General features: G+C 40.5%; 1 protein-coding gene across 1 annotated transcript in view; it reads left to right on the plus strand.

Annotated features, from left to right (window-relative positions):
* The first annotated feature begins 935 nt into the window (after nt 1-935).
* LOC117533273 (heterogeneous nuclear ribonucleoprotein C-like) overlaps nt 936-26,456 on the plus strand; it is a 35,292-nt gene continuing 9,771 nt past the window's right edge. The window contains exons 1-2 of the mRNA XM_034196918.1: nt 936-1,090; nt 6,148-6,223. Coding sequence (XP_034052809.1) covers nt 1,069-1,090; nt 6,148-6,223 — 98 coding nt within the window. The 5' untranslated portion in view covers nt 936-1,068. The remainder of the gene's footprint in view (nt 1,091-6,147; nt 6,224-26,456) is intronic.

Genomic DNA, 26,456 nt, shown 5'->3' on the forward strand with positions numbered 1-26,456 from the left:
CAATGATTAGACAGCATGCACACTTTGCAATATGTTTAAAGTGATTCAGCTGCTGTGTTTTCAGGTATGGTATTCATATTATCACACTATCAGTGATGGAAATAACCTTGCCATATGTTGTTAAAATGATACTGCTGGAGATGTATTAAAAGCATGAATTGGTTTACATGTAGCTCATGGTTGAGGTTTAACTGGGAGATTAAGTTTGTCTGAGTATTTTCAACTCATAATTGCTTATTAGTTCAGCAGATTTCCTGCAGGGAGACAGCGATTGTTGTACTTGGCGATAATCCCTTTTCCTCCTGTTTTACATAATCACATTGGATGTGTGCTAATGTACTCAGTGTGTATGCCTTTATTTCCAAAAATTCAAATCCAAATGGTCCTCTAAAAACACTGCAAATCAATTTATTCCTCCATTTCACCAAATGTGTGTTCACTTATATGAGTGTATTCTGAACACAGTGAAGGTTAAGTGCATAGCTTTGTCTTCAGGTTCCTTCTCTTTGTCATGTTTATTAACACACACACACACACACACACACACACACACACACACACACACACACACACACACACACACACACACACACACACACACACACACACACACACACACACACACACCACACACACACACACACACACACACACACACACACACACACACACACACACACACACACACACACACACACACACACACTCCGGCAGCTTCCTATTGCCTCCTGCCTGGTTGGAATCTGTAAACCCTGAGCTCCAGCCAAGCTCCTGTTGCTGAGGGGAAACCAGCTGCACACTCATCCAATCCTCCTGCCAGTTCTCCTGCTAATGGCACAGCCCGGTGCACCCCTGTCCACCCCTGCCATAGGAAACCATTTGGTACATCCCATTGGTTCTTCTTTAGCTGGTTTGTCACTGACTCAGTAGTATCACAGCAGGCAGCCAGAACACACACACAGACACACTGACTGACACAAAGCAAGAGTGAGGACGTAAGGGAGAGTTGCTAAAGAGAAGCAGAGAAAGCCTGTCTTCTCTGTTTCCTGGTTGTTTTGTGTCCCTGATATGACCCTGTTCAGCCGGAGATGTGAGTATACGGGGGTTATCCTCATTTCTGTATTTGTGCAAGTGTTAGTGGATGTTTGCATGCAGCACTGTGCTTCTAAAAGACAACATATTCCTCTCTGCCTCTCATTCGTTGTCCTCCCCTCCCATCTTAATTTCCATCTGTTTATAAAATCAGCTGGTGTTTGCTAATCTGAATCCCAGGTTCCGTTTTTTTTTACTTCTGCCTCAGAGCTTACTTCACTGGCTTTCTCTGTACCCACACATTGATCTAATCAGAGGGTGGTTTTGAAAAGAGTGTGTGGGATGTTTGATGTTGAGACGTAAACATTGTGATGCAATAAGAGGTGTTTTAGACAATTTGACCAAAACTGTGCAGGTACATGTGATCAAATCAACCTTTCTCTCACATGGGCAAGGTCAGCAGTAGCTCTAGGGCATAAAGCTCATGAAACAAAAATGTCAGAAGTCATAATTGTGTTAAATGGTGGACTCTTAAGTGCTTTTTATTCAGCATTCAAAAATAGTGCATCTTCTTTTTTAGAGAACAATTAATCATTTGAGCTGCTACATTTCCTAAAAACGTCCACACTGGTTCCGAAACTGGACTGGTCTGTCGGGGAAGTGAAGTATTTAGATAGCTAATACAGGCTTAAAGACTCTTCAATAAAAGTGCAACTCATAGGCAGTCTTTGTTGTTTGCCGTGATTTGAGAAACTGTATTCTCAGGGTCTCTGATCACATAAAGCAGGAGCTTTCATTCACCTCCTTTTTTGCGTGTAACATTTTCTTTCTGGCTTCCACCTCTGATCTCAACATGTGCATCACATCACACTACACTATGTTTTCCATATGCCCTGGCCTATTTATCTGTGTGTCTTCTATTGAAAGTGATGTGATTACTCTGCATTTAGCCCTGAGAGCAGTAACTCTCATGGTTGCCACTTGGCTCTAAGTCTGACCTGAGGTCACTTGCAGTGCAGGAAATGGAAAGGATGACGGAGTGTGAAGCTTTTCAACAAGAAGCATGCATGCTTGGCTTTTGCATCCTTGTATGACAAACTACCCTCTCTTCATATGAATGAATGGTACAAGACTGTGGCCTGAATATTAAACTTTGAGGCAAGTGAGGGCTACAAGCTGTCCTATTCAAGTGAAAATTAGGGGTAAGGGGATATTGGGGCCTTATTTTTCAAATATCAGTCAAATGCTTTGGAGGATGTAAATAGAAAGTCTGACAGCATCCCATACAGATTATTTTATTCATTGACAACAGCCTTTCACATATTTGAACAATGGAATAAACTCAGGTGGAAATATATATGAAGTACTCTTTTTGTTGCTTTATTGCAAATAGTGTTTCATCTTGCCAGCTGTATTCTGAGCTAAGATATTCAAACGGATCAGGCAATATTTTTAATCGGTAACAGTGATAAAACTGGCAGAAATAAAGGCAAATATCTGTTTGTTTTTTAATGCAAATCAGAAAAGAAACAAGCAACTTAATTTTTCCCCTCGGTATGAAATTGTTTTATGCCAATGCCAGTGAAATTAGTACTTATTTATGGTGGAATGTTTGACATTAGTATGAGCAGCGTTACAAACATATGTTTTACATAGATTGAGACGCCTCTGAAAACATTTGTGTCAGTCATCCGCACTCGTGTGTTTGTGTTCTGCTCTGAAATCAGTTGTGTGATTTAAGAGATTAACTGAAAGAATCTTTAAAAATTAAGGATGCGGTTCATGAAAAATTGGAAAATTGGAAGGATGGCAATGATTAGAGAAGATAGAAAATTGAGCGATGTTTTTATCTGATGGTGTTATTATCCCATCTCCCACACATCAGTGACTTCAAAGTGTACAGATTAAAAGAACATGCAGTAGTTTATAATTATCTTCCTATGAGAATCACCATTTTCTTTGTGTGTGTATGTGCAGGTTTCAGGTGAAATTATGTTTTGTTTTTTCTTAATGTCATAAGGAGGGACATTTTGAAAAAAATAAATAACACTAGTCGTGTGTGTGTGTGTGTGTGTGTGTGTGTGTGTGTGTGTGTGTGTGTGTGTGTGTGTGTGTGTACATATTTGCAAAAAATATGAGGCTGCTTGCCAAAAACAGTTTGTACAAGAATTAACCCCATTAAAATGTTTGAGCAAAGTATTTGTATAAATGTTTGCTCTTGAGATTTACTGTGGCATACATGACTCAGAGAAGAATACATAACAGTAATAGTTCAAGGACACTTCAGCGGCAGGGTGGGTGCTGACTGACTGTGGTCTTCAAAGGTTGTCCAGTCTCCTGCTCCTCTGGAGATTCAGAACAATTTTGAAAAAAACTAAAAACATTTTCAAGATGTTACCGTGTCATTTTGTTTCCAGGTAGTGTGGTCTCACTCTGCCTCGGTATGAAGTGACAGTCTGGCACTGAGCCGCACATCCGTTGAAGCGGAGGCTGAAGCTTTCATTGTGGCTGTTCATGTGTGACCTTGATGTGTCCTCTGGTGCCCTTTGCTCCTATTTTATAAACATGCTGACTAGTATGCCATACCTGTTTGATTTCTGTATGATCCGGTTCAGGACTCTCCTGGGCTTGTTCCTGATTCAGTTGACCTTTAGTGAGAATAAACACTTTCCATGCCATGTTATTCTGAAATGCCACCCATGATAATTATACTTTCAGCGTACAGGCATTGTTTGATATACAATGTATTAAAGAAAAGTGTCTTTTAATGTATCCAAAAACAATCTTCCCAAAAGCTGGAATTTGTTCTCTAAATACTACGGTATGTAATGTTTGTAAAATGCTGTTTAACAACATTGATTTGTTTGATTTTACTTTTTTGTTAATGTCAAATGTTCCTCCCCCACCTAATTCTAATAAGGTTAAAATGATAATGAAATGGAGTTATAAGAATAATAAAGAAAAACACATATGAGAAACAAAAGAGCAGATATCTTTAACACTTTACTCGAACAACCTAAACTGTGTTTTTTAGTAGCAAAATACACAAATCGATGTGCTATTATTTCAATTAAAACATTTAATCTGTTTTTAAAATACGAACAGCAAATCATTTTCAATGTAAAGGCTGTAATTTGTAAATGTAACCCAAATATAGGCTTATATGTTGTTCAGGTGAGTGCGTCGGTGCTGTGTGAGTCTTTGCTGGAGAGGCTGATTGTGGCACACAGGATTTTGTTTACCAAATACCAGCTTGATTACCTCCTGAGGTTTTGCTCCCGCAGAGCGAGACCACTGTGCTCAGCGGCTTCCTCCCCTCTTCCTGTGTAATGGCTTCTTCGTGCAGTCAATCATACAGTCCTCATGTTTCTCAGCAACACATTATAAAACTCAGTTTTGTTTCCTTCTGCCGTATAATCATTTCAGCCCCAAATGGTGGAAATGAGGACCTGTCCAGTGTGTTTTTAAAGTTTTGTTTCTGTAACACATTATTTTTCTTCAGTGTACAAGTGTTATCATCATAGTGGAGGAGGTATACTGTCACAGGAAATATTACAATGGTGCATGAAAAGCTTGGCTTATCTAGTGCAGTTGGCCAGATATGAAACATTATCAGTGATTTTTACAGTATTATTTGTAATAGTAAGCCATATAGTACATTGAGGCATTTTATGGTCTGCATTGCAACTTTCTGAAATGGTTAAAATACAATTGTTACTTATTTTGATATGCCAGTATTACTGCCCATAAATATCGACACTTTAATGTGTTTTAGGCATATATCATGTCTTTATTTTGCATTTGTTTATATTCCTCAGATGTCACAGTATCACAGTAGTAGTGTTCTTGGTGTGCACCATAGACTGTATATATAAACGTGTGCATGCTTGCACAGCTCAGGCATTGATGATTTAAAGTGTGAGCAGCAGGGCCAGCTCCTCACCAGCAGAGTTGGCTGCAGAGAAGCCATCCAGCAGGTCACTGTTTGACTAAAACTGTCAGAAAACTATCTCTGCTGTGAGGGATTAAAGGTGCATACACGTGTCTACATTTATTTCCACACATTCTAACCCATACTTAATTAATTGTAGCTTCCAGCCATTTGACAGTCACGCTGTGTGAGTGTATGTGCAGCTGGCCCAGTCACAGTCCATTCACCACCCATCTGTCCATGTCCGACCGGCCTCCTCATCTCGCCTCTTTTTACTTTTTTTTTCACTTTTCCACTCACCTTTGTAATTTTCTACTGAGGCACGACCACCGTGAGCAGTGAGCTGTTGGCATATCCTGTAATCAACACGGCTTGTGGTCAGTGGCACTGGCCTTCTAATTATTCCCAGGGTAAAAACAAAGACATACGGGGAGGCAGATCTCGGTGCCTGCGATCATCGCCTCTAGATTAGCCTGCCAGAAAAGCTGAAGGCGTCTGTAAATACCTCTTTTAACTAAATATTAAAACATTTGTTTTTATATTGCCATTCTCTAACCTTAAGTCTTAAAAACATATTTCAATAATTTAGCTACCATCTTTTACTGTGCAATGTTTGATGTTTTGGTATATTTTCTTTGTGTTGTTGGTCATTGTATTATTGTAATGTTGTGGTTTTGTTAAGCATGCACATAAGGCTCAATATATATAAATAAATACAGTATTTCCGCATTTAGACAGAGGTTTTTGCAGGAGAGACCTACGCAGACAAAGAGATATGGGGTTTGACGTTTTTAGACGAACTAAAGCTGCAATAGGGTTCTGATGTAGACTTGCAGATGGGGGACAATAATTGAGGTGAACAGCTGGCTCGGAGTGGCAGGAGCTATTAACAATGAGTGATGGATGATAGATGTACTGTATGTGAAAAACAGCCACTGTCGTTCTTAGCCGGCCCTTTAGTCATTATGATGTCAAATGTTGACAGCAAACACAACCGTTTAGGTTCATTTTGTTCAAATAAAGAGCAAACTCGGGTGTTGGATATACATGAGCAGACAATGTGAAGGGTTTATAGGTTAGTTAGTCATCTGAATTAATTCTCTATGTGTTGTACCCCTGCTATATTGTGTTTTGATGGTCTTTGCTGTATCAGTACAAAGTTAATTGCTTTCTCTTCCATGCAGACATAAGCATGAGTGGAGAGTTGAAGTCCAGCCGCTCCAGGGCAGCCAGTAAGAGAGCCAGCAACACCACTTATGGGTGAGTAACACACACACAAACACACACCCCTGCCACCACACACTGAGGTAATCATGCACTCTATTATTTGCTGCAGCCCTTTATCTGTAAGTCAAGGACTGCACCTCAGCGTGGCGATCAATGTAGCATTATTCGTTATTAGCTTCATACCAGCTGTGTATGTAAGCATCTATTGATTTTAGCCAGAGGTGCTGTCTCCATCCGTCAATGTTTTAATCTCTCTGTTGATGTAGTGCACACATATGACTGGAGCTGATTACTGTGTATTGCTGGCAATTCAATACAGCGCCGGGGAGCTACACTTGCATTAACTGTGTGCTCAGATAGCTGGTGAAGGGAATGGAGGGCAGTGGGAGAGGCGACAGTGTGTGGGCTTGTGTAAATTCAATTATGCCTTCATTACTCTTACCTCCAACTCTCTCCTTGAACCACATCTCTTCTCTGGCTGCAGATTTGTGTGCTTGAGGTCTTCTAATGAGGATAAAGTACAGAGTATTCAGGTTTTTTTGTCTCCATTTCCTCTGAAAGCCCACACATTGTCGACCATAAAGCAAGAGACCTGAAAACGATAAGCAAGGTCCTTAAAAAACGAGAACGAAGACACCAACATTGCAATTGTTAATACTCATTGGGCTCCTGAAAACAGGTTTTTTTGGGTTCTGCTTCCACCGGTGTAGAAATTAAATGAATACAATTTGAATAGCTTTACCAAAAGAGGGACAAAAGCCGATTTGCTGACAATGTACAGTAGATGTGGAGAGGAGATATGCTATCATTAAAGCAACTGGGGTAAGCATAATAAATAATATTAAAATGCTGTGCGTGACCGGGCACCAGAATACAAAATAGGTTAGCAGTGCAAACAAAAATAGGAATTTAATATTAACAGATGTGATAATATTGATGCCAAATCAACAATTGCTTTATTATTCTGTATAACTGTGACACACACTCCTTAAAATTGAAAGTCGGAAAGTCTAAGCTCCAACCCCCAGAATTCATTCTATTGAAACAATTCACCTGGAGAGTTTTCTTGACTAATAGAATGCATTCTGGGGGTTGGAGCTTAGACTTTCCGACTTTCAATTTGAAGGACCACCCTATGTGAGGCTAAAGTTCAAGGTTGATGAGGGAAGGGTAAATGTTCTTGGAATTTGAATAGAATTCTCCAGGAGAGTTTTTTTGACTAGTATAACGAATTCCGGTGGTTGGAGCTTAAAATAAATGAATTAAAAAAATGTACCTCTCACGCACCCTAACACAAACATTTCCAGCTCCACTGTAAATACTGATATTTATTCATTCCCGAAAGTTCCCTGGCCCTTTGCTTGTCTCATTATAGCATAAGGTATACAGGTGTATATATATTGCAATGTAGGGCATTAGATATTATATCCCCAACACAGTTAATCCAGCTCTCTGCCTGTGCTCCCTCCGACCGTCTCTGCCTAGACCTTAAACCCCCAAACGTTATTTGCCCATTCCACCATGTAATTATTCAGCATGCGGCCATGCATTAATGAGGTTAGTCATACATACAACAAGCACACGCAATGACTAACCGCAAATGGGGCACACCTGAGGTAGCAGCCTGATATAGCCTGAGATTACATGGAACTAAATTTGACTCTCAGTGGTTGTTTTAGGTCTATGGACACATCCAGTTGATTTAATGTGAGAACCTGTCCAGTCTCATAGACACAGAACAAGACTGTGAGTGTGCGGCCATTTTAGCAGCTCTGTGAAGCTGTATATTACATCCTGGTGCATTTAGCTAAATGCTAATGAATCATGCTCATAATGAAACTGCTTACATGCTGATGTTAACAGGTAGCCTATAATGTTTGTAGACCAACTATCACCATCTTAGTCTCACATGATACATGCATGCACATCTTTGCTAAACATATTTTAACCTCATTATAGCAATAGATGAAATATCAGAAGGGTCACAAAATGTTTTACCTATTAACCTGAGGGCAACATCATTTTGTGTAGACACATGAATGGCCAACATTTCAATAGAAAAACACGAATAAAAAGAAAAACACAAACAACTTTATAGAGGAAAAAAAAAGAAGGGTTGGTTAGATTTATCACCTGGGCGCCATGAATGTGTGTACACAATTGAATTGCAATCCATTACATATTCGTCTGGACTAAAGTGGCCGACAGTTCGACTTCCTACGCTGCTAACATGGCTAAAGCCATTCATTTACACAAGTTGTGAAACTGCAAACATAAAAAGTGATCCAAATGAAGCTCAGCGCAAGTTATTTCAGCAAGACTGGTATACATTCAGTCCGCAGCTGCTTATAATCAGCTCATTACGGGCGTGGTCTTTAACCAATTACATTCACCTCATTCTCCAGCAGCCAATCACCGTGCTGCAGCCAAACTTTAAAATGGTTCTCCTCTCTCCTGCAGTCAGCTGTGATTTCAGGTTGTCATGCTGCTGCCCGCCTCCTCCCCATCCACCTCCTTTTATCATATCCAGTGCCAGGAAAGTTAATCCAAGACCTCATCACACCTCCTCTTCATCCCATCTCCTCATAAAATCCAGATCTTCAGCATCATCACCAGTGTCTAGCCCCCGGGGGTTCCCTATATGCTCACGGCTGCATTTCCCCCTTTAGATATACGATTTCAGGATCGGGGTCTAATCGCCAAAGACTTAACATTTATCATATGACGTGTCAATAAATGTTCTTTAAACAAAATGAAGTCTCTCCTGATTGAAATGCTTTCGCTTTAATTTATATTGGAAGGCAGAGTCAAAAAGTGTTAATCCCTCACCCTGAACAGCATTGCATAGATTTCCAGTCAAGGGAAGAGATAAATAAATGACCAAACAAGCTAATCTACATAATCATTTCACAGTGAATAATACTGCTATAGCCACAAATCTAAATCATGGCAACACAGCCACCAAAACTCTTTGTGGCCAGAATCCAATATTCCTGCTCTGTGCTGCTGGCATCAGTGTGCCCGTCCCCTCCCACTGTTCTCACAGTTGGCCAACGAACACTACTGCCTATGGCCTAGATTACTTCTCGAACAAGCTTTTCAACTCATGACTAAAAGACTAAAGCAATATAATCTGCTCATGAAACACTATATGGGTTGAATGTTGCTAAAGGATTGTAATATTGTTGGAAATGTTGATTTATTTAGCTAAAAAAATAACTACCACTGTGGTGCCACCGATTGGTTTGTGGACTACCATTTTGAAGCCGTTTGGCATTTGAGCTGTAGCCATTTTGGAAGTACTAACAAATGGTTAGAGATGAGTACACCTGTAACGCTGAACAAAACATGATAAGGCGACCAATCGTTGCTATAAACTTTGATAACCCTTAAAGCACGCTGTGGTTGAAGTACAGAGGTAGCGACCTGTCAATCACAAGGAAGCAGAGTATGCTGCTTTATCGTCAATTTTACTCTAAATTGGCTCATCATTTACAAAATGAACATCATGCCTAATTTAAGAAAACTTGAGACAAGTGATTTTGAATATATTCATTAAGAAGTAGAGTCATTTTCTCATTGACTTTTATACAATCAGACTTGTTTTTGCATCCAGTATAGGTGTCTCTGGCTGGCCGTTACAACACATCCATGTTTATGGCACTTCTGCATTGGCTTCACTTTTCAGACCCAGATGTTGAAGTTTGGTCCTCCCCCCTCAGGCCATTTTCTCCAGAGCAACCCTGAAATGATAACGGTTATCATCATTAATCGTCCATGCTTTCTGTCTTTCACAGCAGGTCGCCTCTAGCTTGAGTCCCAGCTGTTTAAGAAGGAATAGGGTTGAGAGAATGGTGAACGTTTCACAACCCAGATGTCACTGCTGCGTGTGTGCTCCAGTGCACTATTACAAAAGCTCACTGTACTGTCATGGCCTGTATAAGGAGGCTCAGGTGCCAGAGGAAGGGCCTCAGAAGTGTCTGTGTGTTTGTGTGCAATTTAACTCTGAATTGGTAAACCAGGTCAAAGGTCTGCTGTGGTTAAGCAATTAAAAGAAACAGAGCAATATCACATTGAAGATCCTGATGTTTCTCTAGCTCTGTTCCTTAGCTTGTGGCTCTGTGGTCACAGCATTCTCTGTAGAAATGTATATCCCGTCCTCAACCCAGCACAGTGCTCATTTCATCATCTTCTCCATTTTGAAATGTTTTATCACAGTGAAGAGGGGACTGGCCTTCACGAGTGGTAGACCGTACTGAACATCTGGTCTCTGGTATTTCTGTCTGCTTTCTCAATGCCCTCACTCATTTAATATTCTCATCTATTTAAATTATCAGAAGGGCTGGTCATAGAGGAGTTTGAGTTATGATGGAAACGATGTAGCGGGCCTATCTGTCGTAAAGGGGGCAGCGGAGGGTTCAAAGTCTGCAGCTGGCAGGAGCAGTGATGATGATGTCCTATCTGTTCTGCTACACAGCGTGGGGCAACCTAAAGAGTTATGTGATGGCAGATATTACAAAGATGGGTAAGAGGGTGACAGGAATAACAAAAGTTGGCCAGGGCAACTAAAAATATAATTCTCGTTTGATACAACTGGGTCGTCATTGTTGTGATTTGGGTCATCATTTTTATTGGTTTATGATAACATTGAACTAATTGCAGTGTTTGTTTCTTATCAGACTTGTGTGCTCTACTAAGTTCTAACTTCAATGAATGCATTTAATGAATTAAAATGTTTCTTAGAGGCAGTTATAGTAGTATTAGGGAAAGATCTAAAAAGCTTTTTTCACTGAGTATAATTTTAGTCGTTGTCCTCCATCTCATTTGTTCCCCTTGCGACACTTGTCACTGATTTTGTCAGATTGTAGATGTGTATCTAGCCTGAGGCTCTGCTGGCTGACATCTGTAAAAAAAAAAAACACCACAGCAAGTGAAAAAGCAAAGAGCAAATAGGCAATCTGCAGTCAAGAAAGCGATGTTAAAGTTATTTTACGACACCCTTTTTTGTGCTGTACATATTTCTGTGACATCACTCTGACACAGGTGACTACCAGCTGTTATCACACCCACCCACAGCTAAATCTGTATGCACTACATCTTTATCATCTCTTTAAATCCTTACAGTTATAAACATTGTTTTGGAAAAAGAGAATGCACAGGGCTTTAGACATTAAACTCACATTTTGTTAATGGGAAAATACAGCATGTTGTTGCTTCTAAAAACATGTCAAATAGATCTGACATAGTGCTATATCGACCCCCACCCTTACCAATTTCCCATTATGGATGTCAGGTTATGAAGATGAACTGTGGACAGGTTTGTGTGACTCAGTTCAGGTACAATAACCATCCGTTGGGATACCACATTTATTACTTTACAGGACAAAGGGGTAGCTGTCCCGTGTTTACTGGCTTGGCTAGAAATCATTGCCGCATTTACTTGATATTTGCTTTTGATATATTCAAAACATCAAGTAATCGGGAAAACAAGGGAAAATACATATAGATAATCAATGGCCTACTGCAGCATAACTTGTTAATTTGTTTTATATTGAAAAACACTCCAGTTTACAGTGATGAATTTCGCACCATTTAGTTTCTCCTCCCAAATAGCAAGACCATTCTCCTTGTGTCTGCACATCTGTGAAATTAAGTTAAATGAAGTGTGGAGAGAGTTCTAGGTCTGTCTTGTCAGTATTTTTATTGGGGGAAGCAATGTTGTTCTGGCCATGTCAAAAACTATGCATCAAATCAGGTCTTCTTATTGACTGTATAACAAGCATGAAAGCTCTTACTTGACACATGTTTAAGTCCCTGGCTTAATCCCATCAATACAGCAAAAATGTGTGTTGTATTACATACATCTATAAATTAACCCCGTACACACCTTTTTCCAACATTTCCAAAACCGACAATCCCTTCAGTGCATCCATTTATACTGCGTCTAACCAGATGTGTGGAGGTGGGAAAGTAGGCAGGATTTAAACTAGTCTCTTAGCTTTATTTTTTTCATTCTTAGAACTACTTCTGCCTCTTTTTGTTTGTAAAACCAAGCCTTTTAGGAGAGTCTTTTTGTCAGTGTGTGTACCATTATCACTTGTACAATTACTTGCATCTCACCCTGCCTTCTAGCGTAGCCATTTAGAACAGCTATAAACACTTGTGTTTCAATGTGTTAGGATTGCTTGGAGCATACCAAACCCAGCATCCTCACACACTGAGTGAGCAAGTGGGTGACGACCATCTGCAAGAAAGTGTATCGCTAAGACGAGCCTTTCTAAAAAAACAACAATCCAGTAACCGTTCTCTGTACCTTTCCCTTCCACTTTATCGGTGGTGTCACTGCCATTTAAATGTTTCGATCTGGTTTCTCCCTCTACTCTTTGTTGGTGTTTTTCTCTGCCCGGATGCACAGACAATGTGTTGTCTGCAGTCTACTCCTGTGAGAGGGTTACTCTGGGTAAAGGTCAGTGCAGTCAGAGGTGAATGTACTGCCGGAGAAAAGGTCACTGTGCAGAGACGGGAGGAGAGTGCATGGTTTCAGGGCCACTGCCACAGCTTTTGAGACGGCTTTATCATGAATAAAGGACATGGGTGGATAGAGAGAGAAGGGATAAAGGAAGGAGGGAGAGAGTGATATGGAGTCTTTAGACATGATGCTCTGTGGAGAAAGGTTATGAGTCAGTGGTGCTGACACCAATAGCTCAGGGCACGATGGAAAGATGACCAGGACTGCATAACTGAGGAAAATATTTTTACATTTCAGTGTGTGTGTGTTTGTAGGTGGGTGTGTATATGATGGTTCATGTCCATGTGTTCTGTGGAAATGTCCATTACCAAGTTAGATGAGTTATCTCTCCATTCCTGCAGGCTTATCACTCGTTGGTCCCTCTGCTAATGAAGTCATCTCTATCCCTACTGCCTACTGGGAGGAAAAAAAGCAAGGGAAGCAGGTGGGAGATGGAGAATAGGAGGCATGAATAAGGATTGATGCAAAAATACACGCAGGGTGTAATATAGTACAACAACATTATGTTTGAAACAACTGAAATAGAGAGGAGTGGATAAGAGAGAGAAAAGCTGAGAGAGAAAGAAATAACAACAGTTGCGGAGAGTGAGGGGTGAAGAAAGCAAAGAAGGGAAAGCAAGTGAGCACTGCACTGCGTGTCATTGGCCCCCTGGCGTGAACAATCCATCTCAAATTGATCTTCCAGCTCGGCCCAGCAGGGCATTCTGAATCAATCTCAAATTGATCTCAGTGCCAGAGGTCGGGAAAACTAGCAGTGGAGCTTATCAGAAATATAGTGGTGCTGGGAGGATCTGACAGGGAAACTTATCACACTGCACAACAGGAAATGGGCTCTGAGCCCCCGGGGCAGCGAGAGGACGAGCCTGCTCCCTGTGTACACACACACATGCACACATGCACACATGCACGCGCACACACACACATGCACGCGCACACACACACACACACACACACACACACACACACACACACACACACACACACACACACACACACACACACACACACACACAGATTCAATGTATCTGCGTGTTCCCAACACAACCATACACTGACACATGCTCCACAGTGTTCAGCACAGTACTGAGAGGGTATACTGTGCAAAGACACACACACACACACACACACACACACACACACACACACACACACACACACACACACACACACACACACACACACACACACACGCGCACACACACACACACACACACACACACACACACACACACACACACACACACACACACACACACACACACACACACACACACCGCCCAGGCATCACTATATACCTAGAGGCTATTTTGAAAAATAAAAAGTTTGTGAGAGTGTAATATGTCAATATATTTTAAGTTAGACAGGTGAGATTTGAGGCATGGAGCCCTTAATGGCTTATAACACATTTAATGTGTCCTTAGCAAGGCTGTGTGAAAGGCCAGAGGAAGGACGATCAATACTGGCTTGCATTTAGACGTTCAGTCAGCTTAAGGGAACAACCTGCCTCTCCAGGGTTCAGTGAAAAATAAAGCCATATAAACAATTGTCCATAAGTAACTTTCACCTTTTGTTTTTCTGAAAACACTTTCAAAAGATGTAGTCCAGGGGTCAAGGAACCTCATCCACAGCTTTCTAAGCAAACTGCATACTCAGAATTAGGAGCTGAGTTTATGATATTTGGTGACTTTTGGAGACGGCAATGCAATGTTATTACTGTCTAGTGGTCAGTGATCCCATTTTTGTCTCTTAAGGAACTGTAAAGTGTATTTTTCTCGCTGCTCGGGTCACCAGATTGAAGCTGACAAACTTTAAAGAGCACTGCAAGTGAGCAAAACACACAGAAAACTAGCTCAAAATTGGGTAGGGGGGCAATACAGACAATGTGTTACTTTGGTGTACATCAACAATTATACAATCTACTTTCCAAAAAAATATTATGCCTCTAATTTGTTGTCCGTGTTGACATAACCACTGGGACGTTGATTTATTTTTGTTTTATTCCGGCTAGAGGTCATGTGATAGGGCCTTGGTGAATAAGTGAAGGATATGTTGTTACTGATAAGACCCGATCAGGAAGCAAACGTGGGTATCTTTGTCTTTAAAAGTTCACATGTCTGCCCTTCCAGACTAAACACCTCTACCTGCATTCCAAACTAAAACAGTTTTAGCAACATTTTCAAAAGTTCATTTTCGGGTTTCAAAACGCCAGAATAGTGTCGACGCCAGGAGTAAACACAGTAAAAGTCATGCTTTCTGAATTGAAAACGTATTGGTGTTGATTCAGCCTGAGGGAGTGCAGTGTAAATGAATGAGTGAGGAGGGGAGGGGTGTCTTTGAGCCTGTCAGCAATGGGGAGGCAGACGGAGAACCTTTTCTGTGGCCTGGACTGGAAAAGCTCTCTGTCAGCAGAGAGGGGTAATGGGGGTTAGCATGGTGAATAGAGGGAGTAAAAATGACTGTGTGAGTACAAAAAAATATGAGTGTGTCAGTACAAGTGGTTGCGTGTCCCAAGTGGTACTACAGAATATTGGCGACCCCAGTGAACCTCGGGATGCATACATGCACTCACAATACCAAATAATAACAGTCACTCTCTAGAAACCTGCAGCATTTAGTGATTTGAATAGTTTCTTCCAAAAGTCCCATTGGAAGGGTAAATAAGCAACTCTGCAGTATCAGCTGCCACGATACGAAGACAGATGCTGATTTAAACACAGTTGATGTACTGGACACCCTGTTGTGACTTGGCACCATCTTACATTAATGAATGCTTCAGCAAAAACAAGCCAGACCTTATTTTGACCTTTGGCCTCCATGAGGGACACACACATGCAGAAACACACACTCACACAGACCTCAAAGTCCCCTCCCTGCAGCTTCACTGTGCAGTCTTACCTGTGATGCCTACTGATGAATGCCCTTCATATAACACATACACTGCGTGCTGTATTATTACATAGACCTCCCTCTGTTGACTTCTTTCATAGTCCTTTCTTTACAGGAGACATTTTGACTCATCGCAGCAGGAAATGTTTCATCATCACTTTTCACTATTTGGAAGGTGTGTCCTAATTATACCATTCTTAAGAACAACCTTGAAAATAGTTTATTTGATCATTTTTTTGTGTACAAACACAATTTGTTAGGATTGTTCACTTGTCTATCTCCTTCAACAAATCCTTGTATCTCTCTGCCTCTTTCAATCTCCAAAAATCTTCCAAAATTGAGGCATATGGTTGTTGACATAGCTAATGTTATCTGAGGTTAAAGTTTTGTCCAGTGAGGATCGCTGACTGCAGTCTGAGGTGTACTCGGTAAATGTCGGTCCTGTCGATCACAGTTAAAACCACAGACAGCTCTTCTGAGATCTTTCTAAATGGCAGCTGAATATTTGAAATCCCCCTTCTGTTCAGATCCACATACACACTATCAGAGTTTTGGTATTTTCGTGATAGTGTCCTTACTTTTTGACTTTACTTTTAGTAGCGAGTTCATTTTAGCTCAGTGTAGCCATGCTGCTTTGCCCTTCATGTGGTTGAGCTGAAGTGACTTTTAGCTTTTTAATTCTTCAGTAATTCCAGGACAACAGCATAGTTCAGCACATGGAAACGATGCAGGGGCTTGACAGAGTTGAAAAGGCTGAAAGGATTAATTGCTCCAGGCAGCCCTGGGTAACCTTTTAACTTCTCGCTCTAAGTCGGTTATGACGGGGATATTCACCGCTTTGAGAGAAAGTGTCTTGATAACTATGCTCCTCAAGCTCTTTACGGGTAATGGGTGGAGGGGAGGGGTCTCTCTGAGTGCCCTGGATGTCACCTGTCACCTTACTGCTATGTAATGCTGCTAATTAGCACTTAATAACCTGAACTCTGAAATTTCCAATTACTGCTCCCTGCGAGACCCGGAGCTTTTTGATAAATGGCATGGAGCTAAAGCATTTGGCCCTCCTGCAGAGAAGCCACACAGTCAAATACGAACAATCACACGCACTGCATCACTAACGGCCAAATGACATATTAACCAGCTCTCTTTTACACCTACCTCTCACTCCCTCATGAGCCCCAACAACAAGCTTTATTTAAAAAGCGCTTAGTAAGAAAGAAAGAAAAAGTTAGGTAGCAACTTTGCACATTTTGTTGCGTGTTGAGTTGTGTGCAGATGGTCTCAAGTCACGCAGGAGAATTGGACTTATCCCACTCCAAACACTCTGCCTCCAGGAGGATTAGGCCACATTGTTGATGCTACTGAGAGGTACAAATCCCTGCAGCACGTACGCATCCAGTTTAACCCACACTTACATATGCACATATTTATGCATAGCAGACATACCTACACCCACATAATGTACGCACACACTCGTACCGAAATGACTGCAGCACACACACAGAAGTAGATTATACTTTATGTCTTCCAGTGATTTTAAAGCCAGAGTTTTTGGTTTCCGTGATCTTATTTTTAGACTTGCTTTGTATTTCTTTATCAAACAGAGGCCAGGTGTAGCTCCTGATCCGAATGGGTATATTTATTGTAACTGTGACAATAAAACATGTACAGTGTCTATCATTTATCCATATCCTGTCCTGCAAGAGTGCTACATGAGCAATTCATATAAAAGCTTTTTGGGCTTTTAATCACAGCAAAGACGAGAACGATTGCCTGATTTGAAAGGCAGCTTATATTAATCTTTTGTTTAGACAGTCAAGGGTCATCCTCTCCTCTCCTCTTCTCTCATCTTATCTCCTCTATTCTTTACTGTTTTTGCAACATCCCTTTGTTTCCCCTTCTCTTACATATGTGTTGTTGAAACGCTTCTGTTCAGTCTTTTGAACCTATTCAGTTGCTTTTGGATCAAAGCCATGCTGCAAATGGTGACATTAAGATTGAATGATTACAGACTGTAATGACACTGTCTCCTATCCCTTATGAGAAAACATTTAAAAACACTATCTCGGATGAGTACGTTTTGTCAAATAGTTAGCTTTCCACGATTGTTTGCTGGTAATGATGCAAGTACACAGGCTGATTTATAATTTCTAGGCTCATTATTTCCAACTCTAACATTCTTTGGCTAATCAAACAGTAACTAAACCACGCTACACCCGCCTCGTCTCTGCCACGGCCGATCCTACTGCCTCAGTCAGGAATGTCCACACCCCGACAGCTGTAGGAGAATCTGACTCATTCCTCTCTCCGTCCCAATCCTCTTTGTCTCTTTAACAAAAGCTCCACTCCACCCTTTCTCACCCTCCCTGTCCTCTCCACTTTATCCACTCTTGTTTGAGAGCTTTGGCAAGGTGGCTCTGCCTCCTCCTGCCATTTAAGTGTTAGTTTATCACTGATGAGTGCACTTGTAATGGGACAAGAGGGATGCATTCTGATCGACGAATTGACCAAAGAAAGAGAAAAAAGCGTTCTCTTAAGGGACCCTCTTTATTGAGTCTCCTGGTCTGTGATGCATGTCTTTTGTCTGATATGTGCCTGCTATGGTTTGGCTCAAGTCCTGGCTCCTGTCCAGTGCTGTATTGATGCAGCAGCACTCCCCAGCTCCTCTCTTTGAATGCACTGCTCTTCCGCTCCTCTTTCTGACGATGTGGCTGCAATCAAACCCAAATGGCTGTCAGCCATTCAGAGCTACTTAAACCAAAGTGAGGAAGGATGAGTGCAATCTGACCTTTATCCATGTAGCTCTATTTCTCCGACTGAATAAATAGCTCTCTGGCTATAATTCCACCTCAATGTATGTAGGATATAAGTTTATGAGCTCCTGAGGTTGCCATTACTCTCCTCTCATGCTCCGGCCCGTAGCTGTGCATCACTGCCCTGCAGCACATTCACTACATCTATGATGCAGACCAGTGGGCCAAGCTATAATGGATGTCGAGAAGCAGATTACATGGTAATGTGTTATTGATCGACTACTGTCCGGCACACATCATTGATTAAGGCAGCAGAGTGTGTGATCACAGCATGTTTAAGTAGGATCTCAGAAAAAATAATAAAAATGCTGTTGGTCAAATGCTAATACAACCTCCGGACTAATTATAAAAGCTGCCATGTGTGTAGGGGTCATTATCAGGAATCAATACTTATGATCTTGGTAATTTTATACTGCGATATTGATACTATTGATCAAATAACCAGATGGAAATGTCAAATATTGGGAAAACAAAGGCACTTAATTAAAAAAGGTTGTGTACCCTATATTACTATTAAGCAGCCTTGCTTATTGATTTGCAATATTGCCTCAATGTCACCAGAGATTTTAAAGGGATGGTGAGTTGTGCCTCGGTGTAAACAGAAAGGTCTCTGACTTGCAGGTAACACATATGTCTTTCGACCAAAGCACGTTAGTGTATATAGTAGGGCCGGGACTTTAACGCGTTAATTAAGATTAATTAATTGCAAAAAAATTAACGCATTTTAATCGCACTTATTTTTGCACCGCGGAACGTTTCTCACTGGATGAGTTTCAGGCGTACCGATTATACTGGAGCACCAACTAACGTTCATGACTTCAGACAACAACAAACCACAGTGAACAACAGTGGGAAATGTTGTTTTAAAAAACGGACGGATGGAAGCGTCGATAAGAGCACGGTTGTGTGCAAATTATGCAAAAAGGAATTCGCATATCACCGCAGCACATCAAGCCTCAAGTATCACCTCAATGCAAAACATATAGCAGCTAGCGTGGACGTTAGCCTCTTTTATCGCGTTCACACCAAAAAGAGCCGGTACTAAAATTAGTTCATGAGAACCTTTTTACCCCCACGAAAGTCCCTAGAGAGCTGCTAGAGAGCTGCTAGAGAGCCTGCTAGAGAGCTGCTAGAGAGCTGCTAGAGAGCTGCTAGAGAGCTGCTAGAGAGCTGCTAGAGAGCTGCTAGAGAGCTGCTAGAGAGCTGCTAGAGAGCTGCTAGAGAGCTGCTAGAGAGCTGCTAGAGAGCTGCTAGAGAGCTGCTAGAGAGCTGCTAGAGAGCTGCTAGAGAGCAGGGACTTTCGTACGGCTCTCTTGTGAGAAAATAGCTATATTTCTGATTGGCTGGGCGGATTGCAAACCACGCCCCGTAAAACTCCCAAAAAGTTTTGTGAATTTTATTATCCTCGCATTAGCATTAGCCCAGCGCAGAAACGCAGAGAGACTAATTTATGGCAACACAAAATAAAACATGGGAGCGGTGGAGATGAGGAGGTGTCGGCGTTCTGGCGATTTACTCGGAAGGCTGCTGGGACTCCCAGCAGCTTCTACTGAAGCCAGTCCCCAACTCCGGGGACTTTGGGCGGCAGTATACGCCGTGAAGTGGCAGTATATACTGCCAGTAAACCCAAAGCAGAAGAAGAAGAAGTGACGTCAGCGGCTTAATTTGCCTAATCCACCCCCAGGTTCAAAGAGTTCTCATGAACCAAGTTCTCATGAACCTTTGTGGGAAAAGTACTGCGGTGTGAATGCGCCTAATGGTATACTAAAATCCATGTGAAAAAAATTGCTTCTCACTGTTCTCAGGTCAAATATGTATATGTGATTAAAAATGCGATTAATTAATTACAAAGCCTCTAATTAATTAGATTACTTTTTTTAATCGAGTCCCGGCCCTAGTATATAGCTGTAGCATAATATAATTTAGATGAATCAATAAGAAATATACAGTTTCCGTCTTGTTATTATCCGTGTGGCTATTCTTATGCATGTGTATGTCTAATGCAGGTGAAGTATTACATTTTACAAAAAAACAAGAAAAAGTCAGTGAGTAAAATGTAGAGAATAAGAGCGACAGTGATTACATGAACGGCAAAGAGGGAGTAGATTAGCTCAGTCTGTCCTTAGAGAGAGTCTGAGGGAGAGAGAGGGAGCTGCCAGCACTCCCTTTATCTCCCCCTCCTCCCCCATCAAAGCTTCTCTGCTCTCATCTTGATCATACTCGCCCTAACATCCCATGGTATCTCTTTCCGTCTGTTCCACCTCTAATTGTCAGTCTATGAACAAAAAAGTAGTTTTCTCATTTCTGATTGAACAGAAGAGAAGTCCCACTTCACAGTTTTTGTCATTTCTTCTTGAATACATGTTCTTGTCAGAATCTTTCGTGTACATGTAGGTTGTATTTCAATGTGTTGTCTCGTGATTATACTGCTTTGTTGTGTTTTTTTTTGTATTTGACTATGAATGTGGACAGGGGGCCATGTTGGCTAGAAACAACACCCATTGGTGGCATCGGGTCCTATATGATGCTTCATATTCTCTTTAAGATACGAGAAGATACTTGTTTCTAATTCAACATGTCTTTCATAAAATAGGACACAGTAAGTTGTTTTTTCCTTTCCCTCAATAGTCTTAATTCCTACAGCTACTTGAATGTATTTGGACATTCTGTAGTAATTGCCTCTATATCATTGGCTTGCAGATGTGTGTCAACGTTTTACTGTGTAAAAACACATACTCCAATCATGGCAAACATTCACTTTTAGCACACTTTGTACTCTACAGTTTAACAGTCTGTTATTAGCTTTATCAGCTTTATCACATCTCAATGCACTTTACCTTCACATGCAATGTAACAACCTTTTTTTGTCCTTTGCCTCTTAATCATAAGATATGTGGCTCTTGGAGTCACTGCTTAGTCCTAATGGGCAATGACACTTTGAGGGAACATCGAACCGCTCATAACCAGCCAAGAGTGTATTTGTCTCCTATTCTGTAAATCACATACTTATTGTTTATAGTTTCCAATCTCTCAGAACCATTTCTCATGTATCAACCTGCTTCCTGTTCATCTATGTTTGCCACATGAAGAATATTATCAAACCAACTTTACATTAGGCTACCACAACTCAATCTGCACTCATAACTTTATTGCAAAAATGACTGTCTTGTCCTTTTTGGTCACATGGAAATCAGAGAAAGAGCATGAGACATTACATTTCATTTGTTGGATACAAAAAAGATCCTTTCTGCACACTCTTAGCAATGTTTAAACACTAGCTCTTGACCTTGAGTGTTATTTGTTTACGTTTGGCTAAGCATGTGGGGTCCTGTTGCTCCTATATTCATAAAGTAATACATATGTAATTATAGCAAAAAAAGGTACTTCACTATTGAGACTATTAGGCAGGATAGGAACTACATCAGTCAGAAAAAGTGAAGAAATAAAAATGATTCTTGGGATTTATTTCTGAAATTGAAAGAATCTTACATAAAACCAAACACTTCTAAATCGCCGTGGCAAATATAGAAACATGCATGGCCCCCCTTGCTATGAAAATTGCTATGAACTTGGACAAAAGCCTTAACAATTCAGAAACTTACTCAGGTACTAAACTTGAGATGGTAATTTCCAGATTTGTATATTTAACTCTAAACTCCACCGGTAGATAATGGTGGTTTACCTCAAAGACACATGAAACAGCACAAATGAAAAACAAAACTTCATGAGAGCACACTTACTCCTGTCTCATTCTCACACACAATCACTCACACACATACAAGGTATAAGGAGGTTTAATATGTAAGAGTGTGTATGAGTTTGGGAATGAGGGAGTGAGAGAAAAAGAGAGAGAGAAAGAAAGATATGAGGCGAAAACTGCAACTTGCTGTAAACCAAATCTACTGTATATTGTTGTCTCTGTGCACACACACACACACACACACACACACACACACACACACACACACACACACACACACACACACACACACACACACACACACACACACACACACACACACACACACACATTTATCAGCTGATACCACTCTTCCACATCCATACCAACCCACCTAACATCATATTAGTTGCATACATGTATTCCAATGACTCTCAGGGCCCCATTATACAACAGGCAAAGAAACCAAGAAATGACAAGCATGTAATTCAATGGTAAAATGTCACATCTGGTGATATACAGTAAAAAGGACAAATTGAACTATTTTCCTCCAATATAAAACCCTGACATTACAAAATGCATGATTTTATACCGGTATGGCGGAGAGATCAAAAGATGTGGTTATAATGGGAGTGGATGGGACATTTTTGTCCACGAGTGGCTAATGTGTGACTTTTTTGTTTAATCTGATTCTGTGCAAAAACAAATAATCAATCAAAATCAATGTTGTTGCTAATCTTTGACATATCCAAGACTGTGTTAAAAAAAAAGAAAAGCCGACCCCCCCCCAACATTCATTATATGGAAAATAACTGCCTTTTTGTGCATGTTTTTCATAGAAAACGCAAATTCATGTTTTCAAACTGGCAGTTCAAGGGTTAAAATCCTGAACATAAGTTAACATTTGGTATTTTTGATCAGGACTGAAGTTGATTGAAAGATTTAACCCCAAAAAGTTAAAAAAAATATTAATCTGTTGTCATTTTAGAGCAGTTTTTGGAAGTGGACATTTTTGTCCCGAATGACTAATTTGTAACTTTTTTGTTCAATCTGATTTTGTGCAAAAACTAATAATGCAAAAAAATCAATTTTGTTGCTAATCTTTGACATATCCAAGACTGTTATAAAAAAAAAGAGCCAGTCCCCAGATATGTATTTTTTGGAAAATAACTAATTTTCTCTGTTTTCATCATGAAAAAAAACAGCGGTTTCATGTATTCAAAATGGCATTTAAAGGGTTAAAATCCTGAAAATTATTACATTTTTGGTATTTTCTATTAGGGCAGAAGTTGCTTTAAAGATTAAACACAAAAAAGTTGTGAAAAAAACCTTTTAATATAATGTTTTTATCAAAGCATTTTGCAGTGGACATTTTTGTCTCGAATGACTAATTTGCGTAGTCCAATCGAATGATACCGGAAGGTTAAAAGATGAGCTGCAGCATTTTGAATGAGCTGAAGGCGAGCTGCAGCTCCTCGGCTGAAGCCAGCATAGAGAATTACAGAAATCCAAGCGTGAAAACACAAAAGCATGGATTAATTTTCCTCTCATTAAAGGAGGGAATATGTCTCATCCTATAATGATTTCTGAACAGGAAAAAACATGACTGAAGAAGTTTGTTAATATATGTGAATTTCTCAAACAGGATTTAAGACAAATAGCAAAAGGGAAATAAGCGTGTTGTCGACAAGATCTTATCTTATTTACAGTTGTTGTTCACAGTTAACAGGACAGAAACACAATGGAAATCAGAGAGAACAGATGCTTTTAGTATTTAGACAGCATTACGATGAGCTGGGGTTCGAAGAACTTAGCGGCATATTTATTTGCAGCCTTATTGTTAGCAACAGGCACACCATGCAGCAATAAACCCATCTTTGTATTCACATGGAAAATGTCAGGGCACAACAGGACTCTAATCTTACTGCATTTGCTCATATGTCTAATTGTGTAACAACAGGTGAAATGTCAAAACAATGGCTCTGGAACACAATGAGGAGCACATTAACACTATTAAAAATGGAGGCTGACACATAACATGAGCCTTACTTAATCCTTTTTTACAATGCATGCTGGGAGGCGTCCCTAAACGGTTTGATCCTGACTGTTGAGGAACTTAACTGCGCCTCGGTAAAACAAATGTATTTGCTTAGTTACTGCAACAGAAAAAAGGGTCTGGGAATTTTACATTTACCATAAAGATATTAAAAGATAAAATAAATATTGATGTAGATGTTGCTCTGCATCAGATGTTTTTAAACTAACATTAAACCTTATCTATCTCTGTGTTACATACATAATGATCTTATTGTGTTGAGGAAACCTTATTGTCAGTGACAAAAGATTGTTTGTGTTTTTTCTAGATTTTGAATAACTAAAGATGCGGTTACTTTCAGACAGCGGCAATATTCTGGTTTAATTTTTTACCTACATTTATATATATTGTATTATCTTTAAAAAAGGTATCTGTCCAGTCTGATGACTTCACAAAGAACTGTTGACAATGTTGTAAATGTATCGTAAAAGAAGTGAAGGACAAAAGACTATGGCAGTGAATGTGTATCACGCAAGATGTCACCACAATCGAGAAAACAAGAATCTCACAAAAAATGTCACTTTGATTCATTGTTAGCGGGATTTAAATTGCATCTGTCAAGGCTCTAAGCCAAGTGAACTACATCTCTAATAATTCATCACACACACACACACACACACACACACACACACACACACACACACACCACACACACACACACACACACACACACACACACACACACACACTCTCTCGAGGTTCTCCAATAGATTAAACTGCAGTGAAACTGACGGTTTTCTGCCCAACGGCGGGTATGCATGTTTGAGGAAATCTATAGGATGCTTTGTTCACTAACTGCATCTGTTCTTTTGCTAATACACACACACACACACACACACACACACACACACACACACACACACACACACACACACACACACACACACACACACACACACACACACACACACACACACACACACACACACACACACACACACACACACACACACACACACAGGGACAGGCATGCCGAGGCTGAGATGATTTATAGCCAGCCATGTCTAATGGATTGCCTTGGCACTTGAGAAATTATGAAAAGATATTAATTAGCCTTTAGTGACCCTGCTGTCCATCTGCCCCCCTCTCTCTCTCTCTCTCTCTCTCTCTCTCTCTCTCTCTCTCTCTCTCTCTCTCTCTCTCTCTCTCTCTCTTCTCTCTCTCTCTCTCTCTCTCTCTCTCTCTCTCTCTCTCTCTCTCTCTCTGGATGTAATTAAGGTCGGTATGGATTGGGCTAACCTGTCCATTTAGCTTCACTTAATCATATGACATATATGATCTATACTGTTTACATTGACTTTTTAATTATTTGTTCAAATATGTTTTTAAGTGAGATAGAGATAAGTACGGTGGCCGACAGGCGCAAACACGCTACAACACATTTCCATTAAGAGAAACACGCTACACTTTCTTTGCATGTGTTTTTGGCACATTAATGATTTTTTATGTGCATTGCTTTTGAAACGGCAGAGTTTTTGTCTTCATGGAAATGTTTTGGGCCTGTGCAAGTGACAAGAACAAAAAGGTTAAAGTATAAAGTATAAAATAAGCGTAATTATTTAACAAATTATATTTTGACAAAATTAGAGCCAACGTGAGATCATCAATAGGAGTGAACAACATCTCCCCCCCAGTGAGGATTTCTTCTGGCTGAAATCACTTGGAAAGCAGAACTCTAAAACAGCATGTACATTTTGAATTGATTACTAGAGGACAGTCTTAACATTAGATTCAACAGAATAATGTTGTGGTTTCCTGTCTTCTGAGTTCTGAAAACCAGCTGGTATGAGACAGAGAAGAGTCTGTGAGAGTAACGCTGACGAGACGCGAGTACAGTCCAAAGAATAAGTCTACACTTCAGATCCAAAATAAGGAGACGTGTGGTGCAGTGGGTTGTGCGTTGGTGTTTGGATCAGGGGGTCACAGGTTCAAACCCCACTGCAGTCAGCATGTCGTTGTGTCCCTTCACCCCAAATTGCTCCTGTGGGGATAGCCCACGGTATTGAGTATGTAAGTCGCTTTGGATAAAAGCGTCTAACAAGTGACATGTAATGTAATCCAGAGACCCACACACAGCACACAGCTTCATACAGTCCGATGATGTTTAACTGTACGTGTGTGATTCTGAATGTGGAGTTTTCAGACTAGTCCACTGCTGTTTTCCCTGACGTAAAAACAAAGCAACCAGAAGTTCTTCTGTAACCAGGAGAACCACTGCCACCTTGGGTGATCAGCAGATGGCAAGGATTGTGGGGGTTTTAGTCTTC

This window comes from Gymnodraco acuticeps, unplaced genomic scaffold (genome assembly GCF_902827175.1).
Source record: "Gymnodraco acuticeps unplaced genomic scaffold, fGymAcu1.1, whole genome shotgun sequence".
Taxonomy (NCBI): Eukaryota; Metazoa; Chordata; class Actinopteri; order Perciformes; family Bathydraconidae; genus Gymnodraco; species Gymnodraco acuticeps.